We start from the raw sequence: 27,099 nt of genomic DNA, 5'->3' as shown, positions 1-27,099 counted from the left end.
GTATGCATTTGCGTGTGTGTTGTGTGTGTGTGTAGTGCTATGCAATTTTATGACATGTAGCTTCGTGTTACCATCACCACTCTCAAGACACAGAACCGTTCCATTGCCACAAAGCTCCCTCATACTATCCCTTTACAGACATGTCCACCTTTCCCTCTTCCCGTCCCTAACCCCAGGGAACCACAACTTATCTTTCTCCATCTCTGTTATTTTGTTATTTCAAGAATGTTATATTTTTAATCAGCATAATTCCATGAAAGTCTACCCAATTGTTTGCATGTATCAATAGTTCATTCCTTTTTATTGCTGAGTCATATTCCACGATATGGACATAACACAATTTGTTTATCCATTCACCCGTTGAAGGACATTCATTTCCTGTTTGGGGCTACTACAAATAAAGCTGCTATGAACATTCATGTATAGTTCTATGCATGAACATAATACTTCATTTCTCTGAATAAATGTCCAAGCGTGCATTTATTGGACAATACAATGAGTGCAGGTTTAATTTTAATAGAAACTGCCAACTGTTTTCCAGACTGACTGTGCCATTTTATATTACCATGAACAGTGCCTCAGTGATCCAGTTTCTCTACATCCTTGTTGACAATTGGTGTTACTATTTTCATTTTCACCATACTTGATAGGGTGTAGTGATATCTCATTACAGCTTTGAATTATATTTCCATGAAAGCTAGATGTTGCATATCTTTTCATGTACTTAGTTGTCATCTGCATACCCCTTCTGTAAAATGTCTATTCATATATTTTGTTCATTTTCTACTTAAACTGGGTTTTTTTAACTGCTGAATTTTTAATATATTCTAGATACAAGTACTTCATCACATATGCAGTTTGCAATTATTTGCTCACAGTGTTTTCATTCTCTTAACCTTTCTCTGAACATGGTTTGTAATTTTCACAAGGCCCAATTTTCCCTTTTATGAAACATGTGTGTTCTTGTTGTCTAATCTAAGAACTGTTCTTCTAGACCTAGCTCCCTAAGATTCTTCAATTTTCTTTTCTAAAAGTTTCATAGTTTTACCTAAACTATATGATCTATTTTGGGTTCATTTTTGTATAATGTACAAAGTTTAGGTTTCCCCTATGAATATTCAATTTCTCAACACAGTTTGTTGAAAAGGATATTCTTCCTCCCTTGAATAGCCTTTGTACCTATGTCAAAATCAGGCATATTTCTGTAGGCCTGTTGTGGGTTCTCTAATCTGTTCTATGTGTCTATCTCTTCATCAATATCACATGTTTAATTACTATAGCTGTATAGCCTTATTATTAGGTAAAGTGATTCTTCCCACTTCTTTTTCAAAATTGTTTTAGCTATTCTAGGTCCTCTGCCTTTCCATGTAAATTTTAGAAAAAGCTTGACTCGAAAAAACACTATAATTAACATGCTTGGACATGTCTCTTTATAGTTTCTTTAAAAATTTTCCAATATACAGTTGGCTTTTTGTATCTATGTGTTCTGCACGCATGGATTCAACCAACCATGTACTGAAAATATTCAGAAAAAAGAATTCCACAAAGCTCCAGAAAGCAAAACTTGAATTTGCCACACACCAAATACTATGTTGAAACCATGCAAATGAAGTGATGTAGAGGTGTTGCATTAAGTATTTTAAGTAATCTAGAGATGATTTAAAGTATACGGGAGGATTTGAGTAGGTTATATGCAAATACTATGCCATTTTATATGAGGGACCTGAGCTTCTGTGGATTTGGGTATTCAAGGGGGTCCTGGAACAAATCCCCCCCCCGCCAGATATCAAAGGTGACTGTATATAACCAGTAGAAAATACATATTTAACCTAGTGCTGTCAAATTGCTTTCTAGAACAGTGGTACCAATTGTTAAATATATTCTTAAATATAATCTGCATTCAAAATATATAATTTCATTAAAATATACTAAATATATTGAGTAGAAGTTGCCAGATACATAGATAATTTAAGTCGACTTTGAAGGTTTATAATAAAAACAAAGCAGTTGGCCTAGATCATCCTAAAGCATTGCCCTGGGACTATAGCTAGTATGTAAGCACATCAAAAATCAGAATGTGAACACAGCATTTATCATTCCTTCTTGAACCAACGGACACTTTTGACCCATCCTTCTAAGTATGATTTGAGAAGAGGATTCCCAAAGTATACTTTCCAGAGACTTTAAGGGCCCACCTCCTTCTACACTAGCTTTCCTTATATAAAGAGGAAACCCTCTACAATGTCTTACAGATACGCAATAATATTTCACATTTTCAGTGGGTAGGCAATGTAGATATCCAATAGATAATTTTATGAAACAATGATTAGCAACATTTAAACCAAAATAAAAATTGTCTGAATAAAACATAGACCTTCACAGTAATTCAGTGACATCTTAAATTTTATGCCATATTCTATCATGCACAAAATCTCTCACATTATTCTGAGGGCTATGTATGTATTTATTCTGTGCTGTTTTGAAAAGGGCTAATTTGAAGTTAATGATACTATCTAATAACTCACAAAGCATAATCAAAAAGCTTTGCTTTATGAAGACATATACCAACATAAACTACAAACACCCGTGAATGTGATCAGAATGAATAAGTGGTGTCAAAAATTTAAAGGCTCTTCTATATATTCTCATTTGGAGAAGGACGCTAATAAGACCAATAAGACCACGGCATTTGTTAAGCCAGTCATTGAATAATTCCCCATGGACTCTGTACCTCTGCATGAGTCTGTTAGTTAAACCTTAGATTTTAGTATTCACATTGGTTTCCATTACAGTGAAAGTCAAAATATAGCAATTTAATACCACTTAATACCATTTGAAATTTCATTTTATTACCAGTGGGCAGCAGAAAAGTCTGCTTTAAAAATGCACCAATTGTTATTGTTCATCAAATAATTGTTCTCAATGGCTGGTCTTTGTGAATTTAGAGGGTATTTTTGCCCATAATCCTAAGCACTCACAATGTGACTCTTGGCAACCCCATCAGGGACAGTAATCCAAGAAGGGATCTAGGAGTTTGGACCACCAACGCCCTTCTCCTGCCTGGACCCTGCAGCACTTCGGATAATGTGACAATTGGCTTCATACCATTTGCCACAACACGCTTAAAGAAAAGCTATCAGACAACTTCTGCCATGAAATGTTTTACTGCCTATGAAATACTGAAGAAAAAATATCCTCCATAAATAAAGAATAGCTAACATATGCTGAGTGCTCATTATGTACGAGGCACCAAACTAAGTACTTTACAGGGACTACCTCAATTAATCCTCATTAATTGTAGCCTAGAAGAAGGCGCTATTATTATTCCATTCTACAAGCAAGGATATTGAGGTCCAGCTAGAAGAAGTTACTATTGTTATCCGATTATACAAGCAAGGAAAACTGAGGCCCAGATGACAAGTCTTGAGACCAGATCCAAACCCAGACCCTTTAACTCCAGACCCTTGTTCTTAAATCCTTAGGCATATTCCCTATCCTATCACAAAATCAGTTTCCCACACCAAAGACCAATGTTTGTTCTACTACAAAGCATCTTCAATTTATTTCTACTTAAGGAAAATAACATTGAATATGTTTCCTAAGTTAACATTCAAGTTAAGTCTATGTCCTTAGGGAATGAAGTCAAATAAAGAGTACAAGAAAACAATATCCTTTAAGGTGCAAAAGTTCAATTATCTTTGTTTATACAAAAGTTAGCCCATAGGCAGCATTACCCTGGAAAAAAATGAGCTCAGCACAGCTATCCAACAATTACCCTTTATTTACTGTTCTCACTCTCTGGGTCTTGAGATGCCATTTCAAGCCCTTTGCCTTCTGCATAAAAGCTATAGCATCTATACCACATTTATTGCTACATATATTTTATGATAAAAGCATAAAGATATGCATGGGTAATTTCCCAGCATGAACAGCTACATTGAGAAATGGTTATAAAATTTAAGTCCTCTATTTGTCTGAGGAAAGAAAGGTATCTTATTTTTCATTTTATCTTATCCTTTTACCAAATCAATATTATGGATGATGGTGTAATATTTTCATCTTAATCTGATATTCCCCCAAGCCTATACAAAAAAAAAGCTGAAATATTAAGAACACTTCTACATTTTTAATAAACTATGTTTCATAGTTTACAATAATTAGATAAGAAATAATATAATAAAAATATATAATAAAATATATATAATAAAAATATATCAGCCCAACATGGCGGTTCATGCCTGTAAACCCAGCACTTTGGGAGGCTGAGGTGGGTGGGTCACTTGTGGCCGGGAGTTCGAGACCAGCCTAGCCAACATGGTGAAACCCTGTCTCTACTGAAAACACAAAAATAAATTAGCCGGGTGCGGTGGCACACACCTATAATCCCAGCTACTCAGGAAGCTGAGGCATGAAAATTGCTTGAACCCAGGAAGTGGAGGTTGCAGTGAGCTAAGACCACATCACTGTACTCCAGGCTGGGCAACAAGTATGACTCTGTCCCCCCACCAAAAAAAAAGACAATAAAGAGATATTATTTAAATGATTGATAACTATTAATATTGTTTGGTTAAAAGAATTTGATTCATATAAGAACAGCAAATGTGTGTTCCTATTATGAGAATTACCACTAAGACTTCAACATTGAGTCCCAAGACTCCTAAGTTCACCATAGAACTCTACTTGCTAACTGGGTTATTGACTAATAAAGAATTCTATTTGCAATTTTTACATAAGCATGTTGTATCTTTTATAAAGTGAAAACAAATTTCTCATATACAAACTCATGATTTTCATCATATAACTTTATACAATACTATCGCATTATACATATTCTCCCTTCAATGTTCAAAGTTTGTTATAAATTTAACTCAAGTTAATTTTATTTATTTGCATTATATATTTCTTGAATGCCCTTTACTCTTAAATTATGCTAAATATTGGCAATATGTTCTGTTGTGTAGAATTGTGAATTATATCAAAATCAATTGTATTTTCATATCTAGACATATTTTATTACAGAAGTATTTCTATCACTTTACAAAGTCAGACAGTTAGAGGGACACTGGAAATCTCCTGGCTCTTCCAAGACCATTAATTACTATTCTACACTGTATAAGATTAGCCTCCACTGGCTGTCTCTGTCACACCACCAATGTCCTCCTTTCTTTTAGAACTCTGGAGAAACAGGTCACAGTTTGTCTCACTCCAACTCTACCAACAGACTCGGAGACTCCAACGTCTACGTGGAAGCCCCTCCCACAGCCTGGGCTTCTTTAATCCACTACCCTCCAGGCACCTGCATCACTGATGCAATCCTGATGTATTTTACCATTATCAGGCCCCCCTGGGCTTCAATTCTTTTCTTACTATGTCCAGGGCCCACTAAGGATCATAACAGATACAGAAGCTGACCACATCTTGCCACCTCCACTGCAAACACCCAAGTCACCATGGTGCCTCTTTTCTGTAGGCTGTGATAGATGAGACAACTAGATAGATTGCTTATTTTATTTTTTATTTCATTTTATTATTTTTTAAGACAGGGTCTTGCTCTGTCTCCCAAGCTGGAGTGTAGTGGTGCAATCATGGCTCACTGCAACCTTCTTTTCTTTTTTTTAATTTCAATAGGTTTTTGGGGTACAGGTGGAGGAGTTCGGTTATATGGATAAGTTTTTTAGCGGCGACTTCTGAAATTTTGGTGCACCCATCATCCAAGCAGTGTGCACTGTACCCAGTGTAGTCTTTTATCCCTCACCTACCTCCCACCCTTCCTCACGAGTCCCCAAAGTCCATTATGTCTTTGCATCCTCATAGCTTAGCTCCCACTTATCAGTGAGAATATACGATGTTTGGTTTTCGATTCCTGAGTTACTTTACTTAGAAAAATGGTCTCCAATTCCATCTAGGTTGTTGCAAATGCCATTATTTTGTACCTTTTTATAGATGAGTCATATTCCATGGTATATATATATGTATATACAAGACATTTTCTTTACCCTCTCATTGATTGATGGGCATTTGGGCTGCTTCCATATTTTTGCAATTGCAAATTGTGCTGCTATAAACACGTGTGTGCAAGTATCTTTTTCATATAATGACTTCTTTTCCTCTGGATAGATATCCAGTAGTGCGATTGCTGGATCAATGTAATCAGGGTAGTTTACATTCCCACCAGTAGTGTAAAAGTGCCCCCTTTTCACCACATCCATGTCAACATCTATTTTTTTTTTTGATTTTTTAATTATCGCCATTCTTGCAGGAGTAAAGTGGTATTACACTGTGGTTTTGATTTGCATTTCCCCAATAATTCATGATGATGAGCATTTTTTCATGTTTGTTCGCCATTTGTATATCTACGTTGAATAGAAGTGGTGAAAGTGGGCATCCTTGTCTTGCTCCAGTTCTCGGCAGGGAATGTTTTCAAGTTTTCCCCTTTCAGTATAATGTTGGCTGTGGGAAGACAGAGTGATTATTTTACAATCAAATCACACCTATCATAAAAACTCCTGTTTCAGAATAAATGCCTAAGAGGCCCCAGAAGACCTGCCCCAGAAGACCTGGCCTCTGTGATATCCTTTCCAATCACCCTCCGTATGCTCCACACATGCTGCCTCCTTGCTGCTATTCCTCTGACAGCTGAGGCCCACCTCTACTTTAAGGCTATTTCCTGGTCCTGGAATGTGTTTCTCCAAGATATCCACATGACTAACTCCTTCACTGTCTTCAAATTTTTGCTGAAATGCCACTTTTTCCCTGATTATCCAATTCAAAATTGCAGCCCTCTAGTATTTCCGTCCCCCTCACCCGGCTCTATATATTTTTCTAAACATTTAATACATCCTAACTTGTATCTGTTATTATGTTTGTTTATTTTCTATCTTTCCTGGCTGAAATGGGAACTATCAAGACAGGGATCTTTGTTTCATTCACCAATGCATCCAAGCACTTTAAACACAGTGCCGGCACATGCAGGCTGCCCCATGATTGTTGGATGGATGAATGGACCTCCTACCACCTTCAGCCTTCCACTGTACCTGCTCAACCACATGTCAGCGCTCCTCTACTTGTACTTTCTCCCTAGGCACTAGGAAAGAAAGATGAAAATGAAAGCAGTCACACCATCATAGATACAGGTTTTACTATTAATTACATATCTCCAATGTTAACCTTCTATCTGGTTTTTGGTTAATTACCTTTTCTATTTCCCACAAAAACTATTTCAAACTACATAAGCACTTCCATTCCATGTCATCCCCTGTGCTGCAGCAGGGCGCACTGTCCCTATACACATGGCTATTGGGTGTGGTCGCCCCAAAAATTGAGTGTTCTGACAACAGGCAGAAGGGAGAACAAGATGCTGTCATGTGCTATATGCCACATAATAACCATGATAAATAAAAATTAACATCTCATGATAAAGTAAATGGTAAAAATAGATACATTACTGAGTTTTAACATAATGTCTTAGATATTTTTATAGTATCATTATTTTATCTCGCCTGTAAAACTAATTAATGTGGTCACTAACCATCATAGATAAAATTTTGTAGGGTCTTGAAAAAACAAACCATAAGACCTCAAAATACTGAAAATGTTATTTTTTAAACTAATTAGTTACATTGGATATTTAACAGGGTAAGTCACACTTCCAAAAACTAAATATTTTGATACAAAAATAGCTATTTAAAAAGCCCTATCAAAAAAGCTGGCAAGTAATGTAATACATCAAGATATATTTCAACAAAATTTGTTAATAGAATTTATAATAGTAATAGGATAGTAATAATTTGTGATAAAATTATTACTCAGTTTTACTCTTTGTTCTTCACATAAAATAGACTTAAATGTATTCAAATGCTCCTTCAGTCTTTGTCCTTTCACCAGCCTCTTATAAATAGGGAAATACCCTACTTTCAATATTAAAACATTTTACTTCATAGAAATAATAATTTCATGACACGTATTTGCAAAATATGTTAGTTGATACCATTGGCAAAAAAAAATCCCAATTCATATACTAAGTGCACAGGGCTAAACTAGAAAACAAAACAAAACACCCACGTGAATTTTACTTTTTACAGCATGCAAGTTTTATATATCATTATCAATATAATGGTTAAGTTTGTTCCATGGGGTAAAATTTTTTTTAAAGAATTCATAAATATTGAATTACAAAATGAGTGTCATACCACACAATGCTTACATTACAATTTTCCCTTGATATATATTTCCACACATTAATTAGAAAAATGCTATTTTAATTAAGCTGATTTTATTTTTTCCTAAAATATTTAGTATAAGAAATAAAAAATCATTTAAATATAATATATTTTGGATCTTAAAAAAATTATTAACTTTGCAGATTATTATTGCTTTTAAAAGCAAACATTCCTAAGGTAAATTGGTTCTCTTTTAAAAGAAGCTAATAATTGTTTATTTCTTTCCATGGATTGCAAAAGTTGACATTTTGCAAAAAAAAAAAAAAGTTAACATTTGCAAATATAAAATGAACTCAATTTAACTAATACTAAAAAAAAAAAAGATTATACACTTTGTCTATACCTTATACAGGATCACCATACTTCGTATGTTTGGTTTGGAAAAATTGTTGCTCCCAAAATATCTAACAGACAACAGGCTGATCAAAAAGTATTCAGTTTACATTCATCCTCAGAGCCCTGTGGTGGGTATTTAATATTTCTCTACTTATATAATAAATGTAAGGGACTGGAAGATACATTATCTCACTATCTGGGGAGGAGAGGAGAGTATCACACAAGAATGCGAGATCTCTGGGCCAGAGAGAATGATCTGAGAATGGTGGCTTCATGGATTGATGTTGGAGGGCTGGAAAAGACTTGCAAAAATAGAAATCAATTTGAAATTATTGAAAGTATGTGGTCTTTAGACTTTGTCTTCCTGTATCATCATCATTTGATAAAAGTTATTTTACACATACATCATGAGTGGGTTGCATGTATATAATGTGTGTGTGTTTTGGGAACCGGAAATTGAGAAAAAAATCATATACAGCTAATATGACAGGAAAGAGGCAGACAACAGCAAATTTTTTAAAAGCAAGGGAGCAGAGGTAGGAGTGACTATGTGACTGCAAGCCTTGGGATGTGCAGAAACTGCGTGGGGAGCTTGGATTTCTATAGCACATAAAAAGAAATTCCAATTACTTTAGTTAAAACTTTAAGATGTAGAAATCCAATGTGATATCTGTACCTAGGACAGAAATTTTAAATACATACAAAATACAATATGGTATACATCCTCTAAGTGTGTACACATGTTGGTATGATTTATTCATAAGGGAAAACAAATAAAATACAAAATAAAGAACTGCATGTGAAGAGATGTGCAGACACATAATCAGAGAGGACCACACATTTAGAAAACAAGATACAACATTATTATCAGTTCAGTAAAACTTTTAAAATTCTGACAATACTTAAGTGTTAGGAAAAATGTGAAAATATGAGAACGCACACAAACTACTAGAGTGAGTTTAAATTGGTTTTCCTACTTAGAAGACCAATTTTCGTAAATATCTAGTAAAGTAAACAAGTGCATAGCCTATAAGCCACAATTGTGCTTCTATGTGTGAACCCTGGAGAAACATGCACTCACAGAGATATGATCAAGAATGTTCACTGCAACATTTTAAGTGCAAAAATAGGTTATAAATTATTAAAATATCCATCAACAGAAGAATGAATAAACATCACATATTTATAAAAATGAATTTTATAAATCAAATTAAATGGATAAAAGGGATGGATAGATGCACAGATTAATCTCAAAAACATAACTAGTTGTAATCTCCCAAATGTCCTGTCCTTTACTCAACACATAAGTAGCATTCAAGAGTCATTTCTATGATTCCCTCTGCATAAGATTAAATGAATATAAGCATGGCTGTAGTCCCAGCTCAGGAGGCTGAGGTTGGAGGATTATTTGAGCAACGGAGTTTGAGCCCAGAGGTTTGAGAAACTGAATATCTTATTTTAAAAAGCAGGTGAATGGAGAATGAGAATATAAATAAAATTTATGTATTTTCTTCCTTTATGCTAACAGATACTAGCTACTGTTAAGGAAGAAGAAAGGAGGGAAGGAGAGAGAGAATCTCTTGTTTTATTTCACAAGTCTTCTTGCTAAGTATCATTCATTTATTCATGCAGTTCATTTAATTATATTTGCTGAGTATCTGCTCCGAGTTTCAAAAATTAAAAACAAATAGCAAAATGATAAATATCTGATTAATGTCAATTCATCTAGCCAATAGATGTATAGTTCTTACATTGAAAAATTTAACTGAAAGTGTGTTTAATATAAAATCAAGAACTGTTTCACCAGCTATAAGCAAATTACTGTGCTTGCAAGATGAGATTACCATAGCCATAGGTGATATTATCATAACTATCATCTGTCAGAATTAAAACAACTAAAAGTTTGCTTCTTAGAGTTTAAAAAAGAAACTTGGAAAAGCAAACCTTATCTTAGATCTATAGTTAATATTTTTCTACTATTGATATTATTTCATATGAAGCGAGCTTTACTTCCAGCTGAAAAGTAATTTAAGCTCTTGCAACTTTTATCTAGAACAGGAAAATTGCTTGGTTTCTCATAAATAACATAACCCTGTTGACACCGACTCAAAAGAAACAATTTTTAACATTGCAGAGATAAAGGACAGTTGAATAAAGACCAATTGCACTGATAGCTGCTGTATTAGATAACACACTAAACCATGCACTGCCTAAAACTGAACAAGGAAAAGAATGCAATCCCATTCACAATGCCACTGACATAAACACTATCATGTGCCCCTTTATAGTTTAGAAATTAATAAACCAATAAATATGTTGGCATATTAGGAGTCTGAATGATCCAGTAAAAGTATAATGGATTTAACATTTTGACACTGTGTAAATTCTAAGTACCTAATGATGCTGGCAACCAGTAGGTGCTCAAAAGATATATTAAATGCATCAACAGAGGAATAAAAGAAAAGAAGAAGAAGGAGGGAGGGAGGAGAGAGGAAAGGAATCTCTCATTTTATTTCTGAACCATTTTCTTGCTAAGTACCATTCATTCATTCATTCCTTTATTCACATAGTTAATTTACTTACATTCGCTGTATATCTGTTCTCAGTGCTAGACATAGAAAGAAACAAGTCTCCCCAACACTACCAGCCTAGGCTGCCTGTTCTCTTAACCTTGATCAAGTAATTCTTAGTGTTAAAAATAGCAATACACCTTTATCCTTCCTAGGAAAAATTTTAAATATAGTCCATTTCTGTAAAGTATAGCTGAAGTGACTTAAATAAGATTAATGTACTCTATGCTTGATATTGTAACATTTATATAAATCTATTTGTCCTCATATTCATTAATATATTTGAATATTAACTATATTCTGTGTCTTTTGCTATATATATATATATACTTTAGTTTTACAGTAGCAGCTATGCGATAGCTATACACTTTACAGTAACCAGTATCTGTTAGCATAAAGGATAAAAATCCATAAGTTATATTCATATTCTCAATTCACCTGCTTTTTAAATATATTTAATTTCAAGCATATTCCTACATTTCATTAAAAATAGCAATCATTTTTTAATAAATTCCTGAATCTAACATTTCAACCCCAAAGGACAGGCTTGCCAATTTTCAAAAACATATAATCAAGGAATAAAAATATAATTAGCCAAGAGATGAAATCAAAAAAAAGTTAAATAATTTTTGTTCTAAATGTCACTTATAGTCAGACTCTAGCAATAACATTTTTTTAGAATTATGCATTTCCAGTTATATATATAACTGGAAATTTTCCAGAATAAAGACTTAGTATTTACCATATATTTTAGAAATATATGAGCATAATGAAGTTGAGAGAAATAAGAAAAGGTTCATTTCTAAGGAAAGATATAACATTTTAACCTTATCTTCCAAATATGAAAACAAAACACAAGCTTCCAATAGTGTCCTCCAAAATATTATTTTTTATTTTTTGAAAGTCATGTTGAAATTTTTGCATAGTTACAAATTAAAAAACTAAATTTCATTATTTTATTTAAACAGAGATTTAAAAATTGAAAAATATATAAGCTGGATAAGAGTTGCTTTTTTACAGAACACGATTCTCCATCAATTTCCCCTATTTCTCCATGCACCACACCATACTGTCATGTATAAATAAACAAAATATTTATAACAAATATTTCCAAAATATTTTTAAAGCAGAAAATCTTATAGCAAAACCGCCAATGGGAAACAAACTCTTGGATTATCCTGGGCTGTTCTGCTTTATTCATGAACATTACTAAGCCCCTGAAAATGAAGAACAGTTATTGTTTGCACTGTGACAAAGCCAACATTCCTCCTTGCAAACAGCACTACTTATTCATGAACAGAAACTGACATAAGAATAGCAGTTTTCTTTTTCTGCCCTGTGAAATACTTCATGGGTGATTGCCCTTAGAATATAGTGAAGTCCCAGGTCATAATCATGAGTCCTTCTAAAAACAGATTTTTGGCCAGGCATGGTGGCTCATGCCTATAATCCCAGCACTTTGGAAGACCAAAGTAGGTGGATGAGTTGAGCTCAGGATGTTCAAGACCAAATGGGGCAACAGGGCAAAACCCCATCTCTATAAAATATCAAAAATTAGCCAGGCAAGGTGTCATGAGCCTATAGTCCTAGCTACTCGGGAGGCTGTAGTAGGTGAAACACTTTAGCCTGGGAAGTTGAGGCTGCAGTGAGCCATGTGATCACACCATTGCACTTTGGACTGGGCAACAGAGTGAGATCCTGTCTCAAAAATTAAAAATAATAGAAAAAATGAAAATAAATAAAAAATAAAAGCAGATTTTTGTCTGTTTTGTTCATTTGAAGAAAATGTGGGCCGAGCATGGTGGCTCACACCTGTAATTCCAGCACTTTGGGAGGGCGAGGTGGGTAGATCATGAGGTCAGGAATTCAAGACCAGCCTGGTCAACATGGTGAAACCCCATCTCTACTAAAAATACAAAAATTAGCTGGGCGTGGTGGCACGCGTCTGTAATCCCAGCTGCTCGGGAGGCTGAGGCAAGAGAATCACTTCAACCTGGGAGGCAGAGGTTGCAGTGAGCAGAGATCATGCCGCTGCACTCTTGCCTGGGTGACAGAACAAGACTCCATCTCAGGAAAAAAAATAAAAATAAAAAGAAAGAGAGACAGAGAAAGAGAAAGAGAGAAAGAGAGAAAGAAAGAAAGAAAGAAAGAAAGAAAGAAAGAAAGAAAGAAAGAAAGAAAGAAAGAAAGAAAGAAAGAAAGAGAAAGAGAAAGAAAGAAAGAAAGGGAAAGAAAGAAAGAAAGAAGGAAGGAAGGAAGGAAGGAAAAAAAGAAAGAAAGAAAGAAAGAAAAGAAAGAAAGAAAGAAAGAAAGAAGGAAAGAAAGAAAAGAAAATCTGCCTAAAGCAAACACAAATAAATTTCTTTAAAAAAAAAAAAACAGAAGAGTTGTCCTAGAGGCTAATTCTAGCCTAAATGGAATATACATAGGCAGTGGACTACAGAGCCCAGTGTGAATTTCACATAGGATAATCTTAGGTCTCTTCTAACAACAGCTGTCAGCATGGCTTCCTCTCTCCCTCATGCATTTTTAACCTCCCAGCCTTCATCTAACAATAGTGTGCCCTCTGCTAAATCCCCAGACCCAAGTGATCATCCTCACTGGCTGTATTCAAAAGATTGCTCTAAAACATATGTTTCCGTGGGATCCCACAAGGTCCGTGAGGAAAGAGACCATACTACATCCCATTCCAATGTCTTTTATAACCTACAATGTAACTCGGAAAACAGAATAATATTGTTGAACTAGGAAATATAAATGAACTATTTGAAAACTAAAAAATCAAAATGTAGCAAATCTACCTAACATCATTTGAGAAGTTAATTGATTTCTCTATTAAATTTCTCTCAAGTAGACTGTTTCCCAAAAAAATGTGTTGGCTGCTTCCTTCTTATAAAGACTTTATATTGTTTTCAGATATTTTAACTGCCCAGAAACTAGATGGAGGGCATTTTACTTAATGATAAGGTAACCTGCTCATTTATGGTACAGCAAAATGATCTCTCGTATTGCTTTTGGCATATATATTTAAGCTTGTTTTTATGGAAATAAGCCTGAAGCTACTTATTCAATTCAATAAAAGTGGGTATTCTCATAAGGGAATTTGGTTCCAGAAAAGTTAGCCTTTAGGCAAATTTCTTTTAAATTTGTCTTCCCTTGCGCTTCTTAAATAAAACTTGACATCTACTAAGGAAGAAATTATAATTTATTATTAAAAATCATATTTAAGAATGTCTCTATACTTTTTATAATTAATTTTTAAATAGCAAAACTCAACCTAATGAATAAAGCAGATATAATTTAGTAAGCAGAAAACAAAGGTTTACATAAAATTAGCTGACACTTCAGTAGAGATGATCTCCTTAACATATATTTCTACTACTGAGATAGTTATCACTAAACTTTTAGCAGTATCACCAAAACTTTTCACTAGCCTCAATCCATCCTAAAAGTCTAAATATTCCAGGTTTCCTAACCCTTTGAACGTAATGTGCTCTATCTTGATCACATATCCAAGATTCAATATGAATCCAGTTCACCTTTTTAAGCATATGACCACCTACCACAAACTCCGTTCTGCTCAGACTGATATATTCACTGCGTGGCCTCCAAAACGTATATTTCATATTGTACCTACTATCCTTTTCATTGGAAGAAAATATAATTTTCTGTAGATGGTTAACGGCTTCTAACGCAGCTAAATCACAAATCTTTGTTTAAAATGTATATCAGTAATTTTTCCTCCAACAATTTCACATGAATAAATCCTACAATAGAAATAAAGTTGTTTGTAAGGCATCTAAAAGAGTAGCTAAATTTATAAAACCTTAAAATCTGACATTTCACACTTTCTACAAAAAAGCATTAATTTATCATGAACTACAATTTAACTTAAATTTTATTCTGATTTATTGCATTTATTTTATTTAATAACTATCATTTTAAAAATTAAAGAGCTCTGTGATTTACTTATATATGTACACAAAGCAAATTATTCAAATAGATTGACATTAATGTACTTATTTAAAAGGAACACTAACAGAAGTTATATTCTGCATTGAACAAAGGTAATAATTTGAAAAGCTGTATAATCTAGATATTTTCATTCTAGTCATATACAGAATAGCTAATGCTTTATAAGAAGAAAAATAAATTAAGCTATTTTATTGTAGTAATAAGGAATTTTACAGAAGAGATGACTAAAATAAGAAAAAGATCATGTATTTTTCAGTGTGCCTTGTAATTTTATAACCCATTAATTTTATATCCGAACATATTGCTTGAATCAGGGTTGAGTTCTGGTCTTAACTGACCCTTAAACATCCAATTAACATCTCCTGTTTTACTATTTATCAGACTTGCTTGCACTTTGATATATTCCACTGGTGTTCTTATGAAAACCATACGCGATTATAGCAAGGAAATCTAAAGAGTATTTCTTCAAATAACAGGGGCCTGTTGCGGGGTAGTGGGACAAGGGGAGGGAGAGCATTAGGACAAATACCTAATGCATGCAGGGCTCAAAACCTAGATGACGGGCTGATGGGTGCAGCAAACCACCATGGCACATGTATACCTATGTAACAAACCTGCATGTTTTGCACATGTATCTCAGAATTTAAGGTAAAATTTTATATAAAATAAAATTATGAGACATCCAAAACAATTTTTAATAGATAAATCTATAATTACCCAGTTAAAAGCAATGAGATTTTATGTTATAGAACTTTTCCATGAAATCTAATAATTATGTCTGTTCATATTAAAGTACAGCTATGAGTCAGAATGTTGGCAGACCTGGAAGAACCCTATAGCAGTATATATTTCCAACGATCATTTCACTAACATAACAGTCCAACTCAGTTTCCCCAATCCAACTCAATATATATGCCCACAATGACCTCAGAAACAAGTTTTGAAGGTTAGAAAAAGTTAAAACCTCATTTTATACCAGAATATTATGGAAATACAAGGAAATAAACCCAGCCAAGTTTGCCAATGTAACTATCTTAGGCAAATTACATAACACGGCCAGTCCTTAGTTGCAGGACTTAGTTGCAAGATCCACTTACCTTGAAAAGCAGCCGCATTTCGAGATATTAGAAACTTTAATGTAGAGCTGGACGTTTGAAGAAATTGCTGCATATCCTGGCGAGCCGCAATCTGATATCTCTCCTCCATCTTCCTGGTGCAACATGTAGGCTTTTTGGATATGCAAACCTGAAGATCAGGTCCTGGAACACACAACATTTTTCAGAATGATTACCTGTTCATTTAACAAGTATTACATATTATATATCAGGCGTTATGACCAGTCCTGCACACAAAGGACTATGTGAGGAATGGATTTGCTAGAGTACTTGCCATAGGAAATTTTATCCATTGTTCATTAACACAATCATAAACAAAATATTCTAAACCATTAACTCTTTGCTCAAATATTATATTAACTTCTTGGTCAAATATTAAGTATCTCCACTCAATAGAAAGCAAATGAACGATTATGTAAGTACAGAGCTCAATCAAGAAAAAGGTTTTGTTTTTGTGGGTTTTTTGCTTATTTTATCAATTCAGCCAAAATTGTTTGAAATAAATATGTTATAGATAATTACGTGGACTAAAAGAATTGCTTTTCATGGGGAAATGAAACTGAATTTTGAATATTACATAAAGGTCAAAAAACTTGACCTGATTTCTCAGCTGCCATCAGGCTTGTGCTGCTTGTGAAGTAGGCTATCTCTGCAATCATGACAGGCTGGGAGATCAAGGCCCCCATGGGCCCAAGCTCAGCATCCAAGATTCCACTCACTATATAGCTGGCGAGAGACAATTCCCTCCTTTAAAAGCACTTTTTAGTTGTACAATCATATTTAGAAGAATCCTGTGAGGATGTATATTGCATGAAATGCAAAGTTATTAACATATGAAATATAAGAGTTATGGTTACAAAAAAACCTTTGCTAGTATCACTAAACTCTCATCCTGGTAGGGACCCAGAACAAGCACCTTTATGCACAGCAGATATGCTAGAGGACAGAGAGGAAAGATGTGGAGCACAAAGAGTTAGTGCCCAAAGAGGAAACCCTGATGGAAAGAGTTGATGTGAGCCCCAGGGCATTCCAAGGCTACTAGATTATATGTAAAGCTCAGGACAATTTTATTTACATAATGGCCTAATATGGTTATTTCCTTACTTTAGAATAAGAAGAATTGTGGCCCTTAATCTCTGTGAGTTTCAGAGGTTCCACGTTAGTTCTTCATCAACCAATTTTAGATCAGCAAAATAGGTGCATGCAAACAGACATACACACAAGACTCATGCACCTAACAGCTACCTTTCAAGACCTTCCTACTTTTTCACATAGAGTTGGCCTCAGGTCTCAAATTTCCAAAAGTTGGTTCTGGGTCAGATGAAAATATATGAAACCACTCTGAGCTTCCTGTCAACATGGGACACCAAAATCTCTAACAATTTTGGCTATAGTTTGTTTAAGTCAGACAAATAACAAATGACAGAATTTCCACACTTTACAAAGGCTAAGAAACATAAAATATCTGTAAGTGTCACAGTAGGTAACATTTTGGCAATTGTTTTTCACTTATCTTACCTAAAGTTACATAAGAGAAATTCTACTTCAAACAGTAAAATTATTTGGAAAAAAAAAAAAAAGCTATCTTCTCAGCTTTATTCCTAAATTTAAGGATTGAGGAATTAGCATCCAGAGAAAAGCAATAATAGAGATTGAGGAAAATAACTAATGAATAAATATTAAAGTATATAAACATATTTAGTGTAGGAAAGACTGCTGAGGAATAAAAAGAATAATAACAGCAGATCATAGCAAATATCTCTTTGGAATTTAGATATATAACACTGTTGTGTTAGACCAATTCCTAAACATGGCCTGTGAAGGCCTCCAAGTTGTGATCCGTCCTTTCCTCCCTCCCTCTCCAGTCTCACCTCCGGAAACATTGGCCATTGTACTCTTCCCATCACACTCTGGCCTTATTTCAGCTCTCCATGTTCACCAAGCTCTCTCTTGCCACAGCACCATTTTCCATGGTCTTCTCTCTATCTCAGACACCCTTACCCTACCTGTTCTCAGGCGCGCATGCAGCAAACCCTCAAAGATTGACTTATCTCTCCTTGGCACATTTCCATCCGTATCACCTATAAGATAAGCTTAAATAATTTAGAGTTGGGTCACAGTGAAAAGGGAAAGGAGTTGACAGGAAATGTGTTCCCTACATTACTATATCAGTCCAAAAGACAGACAAGATGAACAAAATCCTCAGGGAAAGAGCCACCTCTTACATTTTGTTCACAGTATCAGCACAAAGGGCATAATAAGATGTCTGGGTGATATAAAGCCCAGGCTCCTATTGTAAATAGAACAGGCATCATAAGCAAACAAAGCTAGAGCAAACCCAGATACTATTATGCATGGTAACTAGAGGTAACTGAAGATTTCAATGCCTGGCTTCGACGAACATGGCATGATCTCAGAATTCTATGAGACAGCAACAGTACACAACCCAGGCTCTGGAGTGACAGTCATGTTTCTAAACAGTAAAATCAAACTCCAAAAGAAACAGAGTACTAAAAACAAAACTAAAAATTAAACAGTATTTGCCTCAATGAAGGAGACTTCAACCAGAATTGTGGGGATGTTTCTGAATTCTCACCCAGAAGCAGCAGTAGTGGTTAATACGTCTTCCTTTCTGTTCTCTAGCATAAGAAATTTACAGATATCTACATGGTTGTATATTTTCAATATGTTAAAGAAGAACATTAGGAGGTATTCTGGAAATATGGTGGCAGTGGCAGTGGCAGCATAGTTTTCACTATCTCCAAATCCCCACATAAAACCAGATAGAACTAGAAAACAAACCCCCAAAAAACAAAAACAAAATTAGGTGACATGATATCCCCACAAACTTTAAAATACAAACAGAATGGGGAGAAACCAGCAATAGGCACAAGATCTTCACAGTATCAGAGCAGGGCATAGGGTAGAAGAAAGATGCAACAGAGGAATGTATGAAGGATCTGAGATCAGGAGAACCCCAAAATAGTGAGCAGGAGTCACAGGAAAGCACAGCGACCCACTTGAGAATACAGTAGCTCTCCATTTAACTATGGTTCCACTTTCTATGCTTCCAGTTCCCCACAGTCAATCACAGTCTGAAAATATTAAATGGGAAATTCCAGAATCAAAAATCTTATAAGATTTTGCCCAGGCATGGTGGCTCATGCCTGTAATCCCAGCACTTCGGGAGGCCAAGGTGAGCAGATCACTTGAGGTCAGGAGTTTGAGACTAGCCTGGCCAACATGGCGAAACCCCATCTCTACTAAAACTACAAAAATTAGCCGGGCATGGTGGCATGTACCCATAATCCCAGCTACTCAGGAGACTGAGGCAGGAGAATCACTTGTAGCTGGGAGGTGAAGGTTGCTGTGAGCCGAGATTGTGCCACTGCCCTCGAGTCTGGGGGACAGAGCAAGACTCTGTCTCAAAACAAACAAACAAACAAACTGATAAGGTTTAAACTGCTTGCTCTTCTGAATAGCACAATGAAATCTCATGCCTTCCTGATTCATCCCACCTGGGGTGTCGATCACCCCTTTGTCCAGGAGATCTCCGCTGTCTATGCATCCCACCAGTTAGCCACTTTCTAGCCCTTTTGGTGGTCAAGAGAACACTGTCCTGGTATGGCAGTGTTTGTGTTCAAGTAACCTTTATTTTACTTCAAAATGGCTCCAAAGCACAAGAGTAATAATGCTAGCAATCTGGATTTGCCCAAAGTGCTTCGCTTAAGTGAAAAGGTGAAAGTTCTTCAGTTAATAAGAAAAAATAACGATATGCTAAGTTTACTAAGATCTACATAAGAATGAATCTTCTATCCATGAAACTGTGAAGAAGGGAAAAATAATTTGTGCTAGTTTTGCCATCGCAACTCAAACAGAAAAGTTACGGCCATGGCGTGTAAGTCCTTAGTTAAGATGGAAAAGACATTCAATTTGTGGGTGGAAGACATGAATAGAAAGATGTTCTGACTGACAGCAATTGGGTTTGGTTCTATCTGATGCTTCGGGGATCTACTGTGGGTCTTGAAACATATCCCCTACAAGTAAAGCAGGGCTCCTACAGCAGCTGAAATTGGAAAAATTTTGCCCCCTCAATCATTAAATGTGTTCTATCGATCCATGATAGAAAAGAAGGAACAAGAGCAGTCCCCACCCTAGTAAACAATCAAACAGATCCAACAGGACTCCTTTCCAGGACAGAACCACACACAGAAGAGAAACGCTGTAAGTGAAATCAAAATTCAACAGAACAGGGATTCAAGACACATAGAGAAAGTCTAGCCCAAAGTGCAAAGGAAAATAAATCCAGAAAATAACATAAAACGAGCTGCCATATTTTTAAACACTATACAACATCAACAAAAGAGGAAGCTCTGCAATGTTAGAGAAGCTATGCTGAAGCCTGTCTCAATAAAAATGTTCAGAAAAACAAACATTAACTTCATATAAAATGAACAACAAAAATATTGAGGTCAATACTCAGAGTTACCATAATAAAAAAGAGAGTAAGAAACAGAATAATATCCCATAGACAAGAAAAAATATGCTGGAATGATATGCTCCCTCCAAAAAAGATCAAAAACTTAGCCATACTATTTCAAAACAAGCTGAAAGACAATGACACAAAACATGAAAGAACAACATATGTCAGAATTTTAAAACTCAGATATGAGGTGATAGTACTCAGGATAAAAATTAAAGATAAAAGAAAATAATTCTAAATGAAGCCTTACCAGAAGGAACACAAAAGCCAATCACACAAACATAATGCCTTAAGAGAAACAGAAAATGAAAAATAAAAATTTTGAAAAATCAAAAAGAATGAAGGAATTTGAAAGATAGTGACAACAAATACCAAAGCGAGATATTGATCATGTAAGCCCCTGAAGGAAAAAACAGGATAAATACTAAAAACTGTATTTTATGTCATCTGAAATTGTTGTGAGTCTAATATGGGATAAACAAATAAGCAATTTTGGAATGTTCTAATTCTATCCTCTAATTCCATCCTGTATTCTTGAAAATCCGGATTGTTAGTGTGGAAGAACGGAGATACAGACATGATAAAGAAGAAGTTAAGTAAGACTCTGTAATCTTGAATTTGAATTACAAGTACTAATATGAACTCATAAAGAATTTTACCTTTAAAAAGTATATAATTCCTACCTTCCCTGAAAACACCCTAAAACAACCACTAACCAGATAGCAAAGGGCATTCCTCATGCCTGGATTATGGTCTTGAAGCATCATTTCCTCAAGAAGAAATCAGCGCTTCTTGAAGAAATGACTCATTCTTCTGGGGCAGAAAATCTGTCAGATGACAGTCTGACAGTCTGACTAACATCTTACATAGCAGATAGCAAAGAAGCTGTCAAATAACTACCACGCCATATCAAAAAACACAGGAGCTGTGTTAGTCTGCTTGAGCTACCATGACAAAATACTATGGACTGGAGCTTAAACAACAGAAATTTATTTTCTCATAGTTCTGGAGGCTGGAAGTTTAAATTCGGGGAGCCCACTGGGTTGGTCTCTCGCTGGTTTGCATCTGACCATCTTCTCTCTGTGCCCTCACGTGGCCGTTTCTCTGTGCATGCAGACTCCCGGTGTCCCTTCCTCTTATTCTCACGACAACAGTCATGTCGGATTAGGGTCCTACCCTTGTGGTCTCATGTAAACTTAATCACCTGCTTAAAGGCCCCATCTCTAAATACAATTACATTGGGAGCTTTAATATAAATATTGGGGAGACATGATTTTGTTCATGAAAGAAGCCACCCTCAAAATGCTTGCAGTGGCCAAATATGAGACAATTTGAGTTTCAATAATAATCGTAATGGATTACAACCAATCAAATATGCTTAAATCCATGGGATTGTATTGATTTTTTAAAGTTTGTCAGCTTTAGAGGATGATGAGGGAAGATTATATTAATTTGGAAAATAGTAAATAAAAAGAAAGAAGCAAATAGGTATCCTTCCTTTTGGATATGAGCTGTACCAGTAAATAACGAAACAGCAGATGGGAGAAGCCTCTCTTCATAATAAATGATAAGAGAAATAATAAAATTTGAATGTCACCATTAATCTCCAAGGAACTGATGGATATAGGCATTAAGCAACAGTAGCTGCTAAAATGACAGAGACAACCAGACCTTAAGTGCCTCCTACAGTCCCTGCCAAATACCAACTAACGTCTTGCCAAAGGAATCAAACCTGAGTCTGATCTTCTCTCCAAATCCAGCTGCCAAACTGGAAGAAACACAAAGCACTAAGGAACATTTCTGTACGCCACCATGAGTATGCAATCAGCAATATACAGACTGGAAAACTCTGAAAGCCAAATGGTCCAGATTCTCAACAGATACATAAGGAAAAAAAAGAGATGGAGGGAGACCTGGTATGTTACAAGAGTTATACAAAATAATAAAGTTCTAGAGATCTGTTGCACAACACTGTGCTTACAGTTAGCAATACTATAACATACACTTAAACATTTATTAAGACAGTAGATGTCATGTTCTGGATTTTTATCACAATAAAAAAGGAGAGACATAGAAGAAATAACAAATGTTCTTTAAATGGGCAACACATGAAAGTGATAAAAACTACTTTTTAACTACTTTTTAAAAAAAGAAATCATTATAAAAATAGTATAGTGGTGACTTTAGTGATAAGAAAACATTTTGTTAATAGGATGGGACTCATGGAAGGACTTTCAAGATACTGACAAAAGTTCAAGCTTTCAACCTGGGTGGTAGTTACAAGGGTGTTCAACTTATAATAACTTATTAAGCCATACATTCGTGTGGCTTCCTGTATCTGTGCTTTATTTAATAATAAAAAATATTTTTAAAGTAGGATTGCTGGTTGATAACACACATTCTCCATTTATTTCAACATTTACCTCTCCTCTAGTTAACTTACAGGATTTTTATAATTGTAGCACATGTTAGCTTTATTGATGGTAGACATAGAAAAGAGTCTTTGGTATCAATACATTGAGATCAAGATGTACTTATATTTACCAGAGTGGATATTACATGTTATAAGACGTACTTATATTTACCAGAGTGGATATTACATGTTATGTAATACCAAATGCTCACCAGATGAAAACAGGGCCTTGAAATTCACAATAGAAAAATGATAATTGGTAAACTTGCTCCTCCTACTTTTTCAGAGACTATCTTCTTTGCATACATCCAAGAACTGACAGGAGTCTTGGAAATTTTATAATGGCAGAAGGGTTTCAACTGAGACACAGGTAATCTTTCATCTATGTAGAATAAAAAATACTTAAGACCATTAATCTAGAACAATCTGCTGAGAGCTAGCCAGCATCTGTGCCTCCTGCTGGAATATTCTTTGAAAATCCAGGAAAGCAGAGGTCCCAGGAAAGCAAAGCTTTCTCTCTTCTGCTGAAAATGAATTTGATGGTACAAAGGTGCAAGGTTTGCAAATGCCATAGTCATTTTCAAGCTCAGAGTAAAGTCTGGATCCACCATAGGTTCTCCAATCACCTGCAATATAAAGAAATCTAGCCAATACAACAGCAACAATATTTCCCAGGGTAATAGCATGCCAAACCATTCTACTTTCTTCTATGATTTATTCCACAATTCAAAGGGACTTTATACTTAAATGAAGGTCTGATAACACCTCTTTAATGGCTACTCAAGCTCCCTGCCCTGAAGTGAAAATAAAGCTTACATGTCCAAGAAACAAAAACAGTCTGACTTGCAGTATGGCTACACTATCTTACAGATAGAAACCATTAACTCTGGGAAAATATAACAGACTTGAAAGCCCTAGAGAATGGACAAAAGAGGAGAGATTCTGAAGAGGAGTCAATATTTGAAGGAACAAAAAAAGCAGGGGATTAGTTTTCTATCTCTGTGGCTTTTAGCCTGAGGATATTCCACGTACAAAGTGACTCAAATAGAAAACTCATAGTTTTTCTGGATTGAAGAACTAGAAGACAGAGGTTGGGGCAATCAGAGCTTCTAGAAAGTGAAGGGTGAATACCAGGGAAGACAGGGGCTGAGAGCAAGAACCCCAGTTTCTGTGTAAACTCTGCCCAACCTCTGGCTGACCCCTGAACCACACCTCACATAACTTGAGCAGTCTATAAGCAACCTAGCTCTTGGCAAGCTAAGGATGAAGGAACTGAATGAAAATTATAGTTGTTGCCCAAGAGACACAGTGACAGTTTGAGTCCAAACCAGTTAAATTACTCCTAAGACAAACATATCAAAACTCTTCAAAGGAATATAATAGAATCCAGAGTCAGAATAATATAACATCCACAGTATCCAAGGGGCAATGTAAAATTACTGAACATATGAAGAGTCGGTATAACATGACCCTATTCAAGAGATAAGCCAATAAATTAAGGCCAGCCCCAGATATTAGAATTAACAGAGAAAGGCTTCAAAGTAGCTATTACAACTATCTCCAATGAGGTAAAAGAACATAAACTCAGAATAAATTATAGGACAGAGATTCTCTACAGGAAAAAGAACAAAATGAAAATTCTGTAACTGAAAAATATAATATATGAAATAAAAAATTTACTGTATGAGCTTGAAAGCTGGGTAGAGTTGACAGAGGAGGTCAGTAAACTTGAAGATAGATCCATAGAAAATATGTGATCTGGCCGGGCGCGGTGGCTCACGCCTGTAATCCCAGCACTTTGGGAGGCTGAGGCAGGCGGATCACGAGGTCAGGAGATCGAGACCATCCTGGCTAACACGGTGAAACCCCGTCTCTACTAAAAATACAAAAAAAATTAGCCAGACAAGGTGGTGGGCGCCTGTAGTCCCAGCTACTGGGGAGGCTGAGACAGGAGAATGGCACGAACCCTGGGAGGCGGAGCCCGCAGTGCGCCGAGATCGCGCCACTGCACTCCAGCCTGGGTGACAGCGAGACTCCATCTCAAAAAAAAAAAAGAAAAAAAAAAGAAGAGAAAATATGTAATCTGAAGAAGACAGAGAAAAAGATTAAAAATAAATAGATGGATGGATAGACGGATGAAAGGAACAAGCCTTAGGGACCTGTGGGATAATAGCAAAAAGTATAACATAGGTAAGATTGGAGTCCCAGAGGCAAGAAGAGAGAGAAAACAGGGCTGGTAAAATATTCCATGAAAAAATTACTGTAAATTTCTCAAATTTGATGAACACCACAAATTAACAAATTTTAGAAGCTCCTTGAACCCCAAGCCAAATGAATGCAAAGAAAATCATGTCTAAGAACATTATAGTCAAATTAATAAAAATCTAAGAAAAAAGGAAAAGGCAAGAATCCCAGGATGTAAACAAAGGGGAGAAAAAACAGGAGATGAGGTTGGTTCATATGGGGCCTTGTAGAAGAATTTTATTGCAATGATGATAGCAACTTGATTACAATGACAGGAATAACTTGATTTTATTTTTTCTTAAAATTTCACTCTAATGGTTATTTTGAGAATCAGAGTTTCTGTATTGCAAATGAGAGTTAGGATTAGGGTGAAAGTAAGAAGAGGACAAGTTAGATATATATACTGAACGTAGAAGATAACCTGGAGAGCAATGCCTTGAGTAAGACTTGGCAGATGATAGAGAGAGGGGAATCAAGGATAATCCTTAGATTTCACCTGAGAAACTGCATAAATTATGAGTACCATCAAGAGAAAAGGAGAATACACAAGCATCAGGTTTGCAAGGAAAAAAAAATAGAATTCAGCTTTGGAAATAAGAAGATTATTAGACATCCAGTTAAAGATACAGAAATAATATTTGAATATGCAAGTTTGCAGCCCAGGAAAAAGATGCAGATTGAAAGTATAAACTGGGGCACTTGAAACAAAGGATGGTATCAAATACTGAAGATTTTTATAAGATCACCTAAGGAGAAAGTTTAGTTAATAAAGTTTAGAAGGTCTCTCAATATTAGCACTATTTATACTTGGGGCTAGATAATTCTTTTTTTTCTCAGGGAGCTGTCTTGAACCCAGCAAGATGCTTAGCAGCATTCCTGAACTCTACCCATTAGATGCCACTAGCATGTGTATGCACACACACCAGCTATAACAATCAAAATGTCTCTAGACATTGCTAAATGTCCCCCCCCCGTTGGGTATAACCATCTCTGGTTGAGAACCACTGGCCAACACAAAGCCGGAGTCATGCCAATATGAATTGGAACAGAAGGAAGCCTTCAAAAGAGCCTGGGAAGGGTCTTGAGCCAAGATGGACGAATAGGAACAGCTCCAGTCTACAGCTCCCAGCGTGAGCAACACAGGAAATGGGTAATTTCTGCATTTCCAACTGAGCAAACAGCACACCAGGAGATTATATCCCACACCTGGCTCAGAGGGTCCTACCCCCATGGAGCCTCGCTCATTGTTAGCGCAGCAGTCTGAGATCAAACTGCAAGGCAGCAGCGAGGCTGGGGGAGGGGCGCCCGCAATTACCCAGGCTTGAGTAGGTAAACAAATCGGCCTGGGAAGCCCGAACTGGGTGGAGCCCACTGCAGCTCAAGGAGGCCTGCCTGCCTCTGTAGACTCTACCTCTGGGGGCAGGGCATTGCCAAACAAAAGGCAGCAGAATCCTCTGCAGACTTAAATGTCCCTGTCTGACAGCTTTGAAGAGAGTAGTGGTTCTCCCAGCATGCAGCTTGAGATCTGAGAATGGACAGACTGCCTCCTCAAGTGGGTACCTGACCCCTGAGTAGCCTAACTGGGAGGCACCCCCAAGTAGGGGCAGACTGACACCTCACAAGGCCGGGCACTCCTCTGAGACAAAACTTCCAGAGGAACAATCAGGCAGCAACATTTGCTGTTCACCAATATCCGCTGTTTGGCAGCCTCCGCTGCTGATACCCAGGCAAACACGGTCTGGAA

The 27,099-nt window shown here is 35.9% G+C and overlaps 1 protein-coding gene across 4 annotated transcripts in view; it reads right to left on the bottom strand.

The window, feature by feature from the left end:
• The window catches only part of GPC5 (glypican 5), a 1,461,148-nt gene that overhangs the window by 1,394,252 nt on the left and 39,797 nt on the right, over positions 1 to 27,099 (bottom strand). For all 4 annotated transcript variants that reach the window (XM_063651046.1, XM_054446639.2, XM_063651047.1 and 1 more), the window contains exon 2: positions 16,198 to 16,359. In XM_063651046.1, coding sequence (XP_063507116.1) covers positions 16,198 to 16,359 — 162 coding nt within the window. The remainder of the gene's footprint in view (positions 1 to 16,197; positions 16,360 to 27,099) is intronic.

Source organism: Pongo pygmaeus, chromosome 14, assembly GCF_028885625.2.
Source record: "Pongo pygmaeus isolate AG05252 chromosome 14, NHGRI_mPonPyg2-v2.0_pri, whole genome shotgun sequence".
Taxonomy (NCBI): domain Eukaryota; kingdom Metazoa; phylum Chordata; class Mammalia; order Primates; family Hominidae; genus Pongo; species Pongo pygmaeus.
This window is presented reverse-complemented; position numbering and strand designations above follow the sequence as displayed.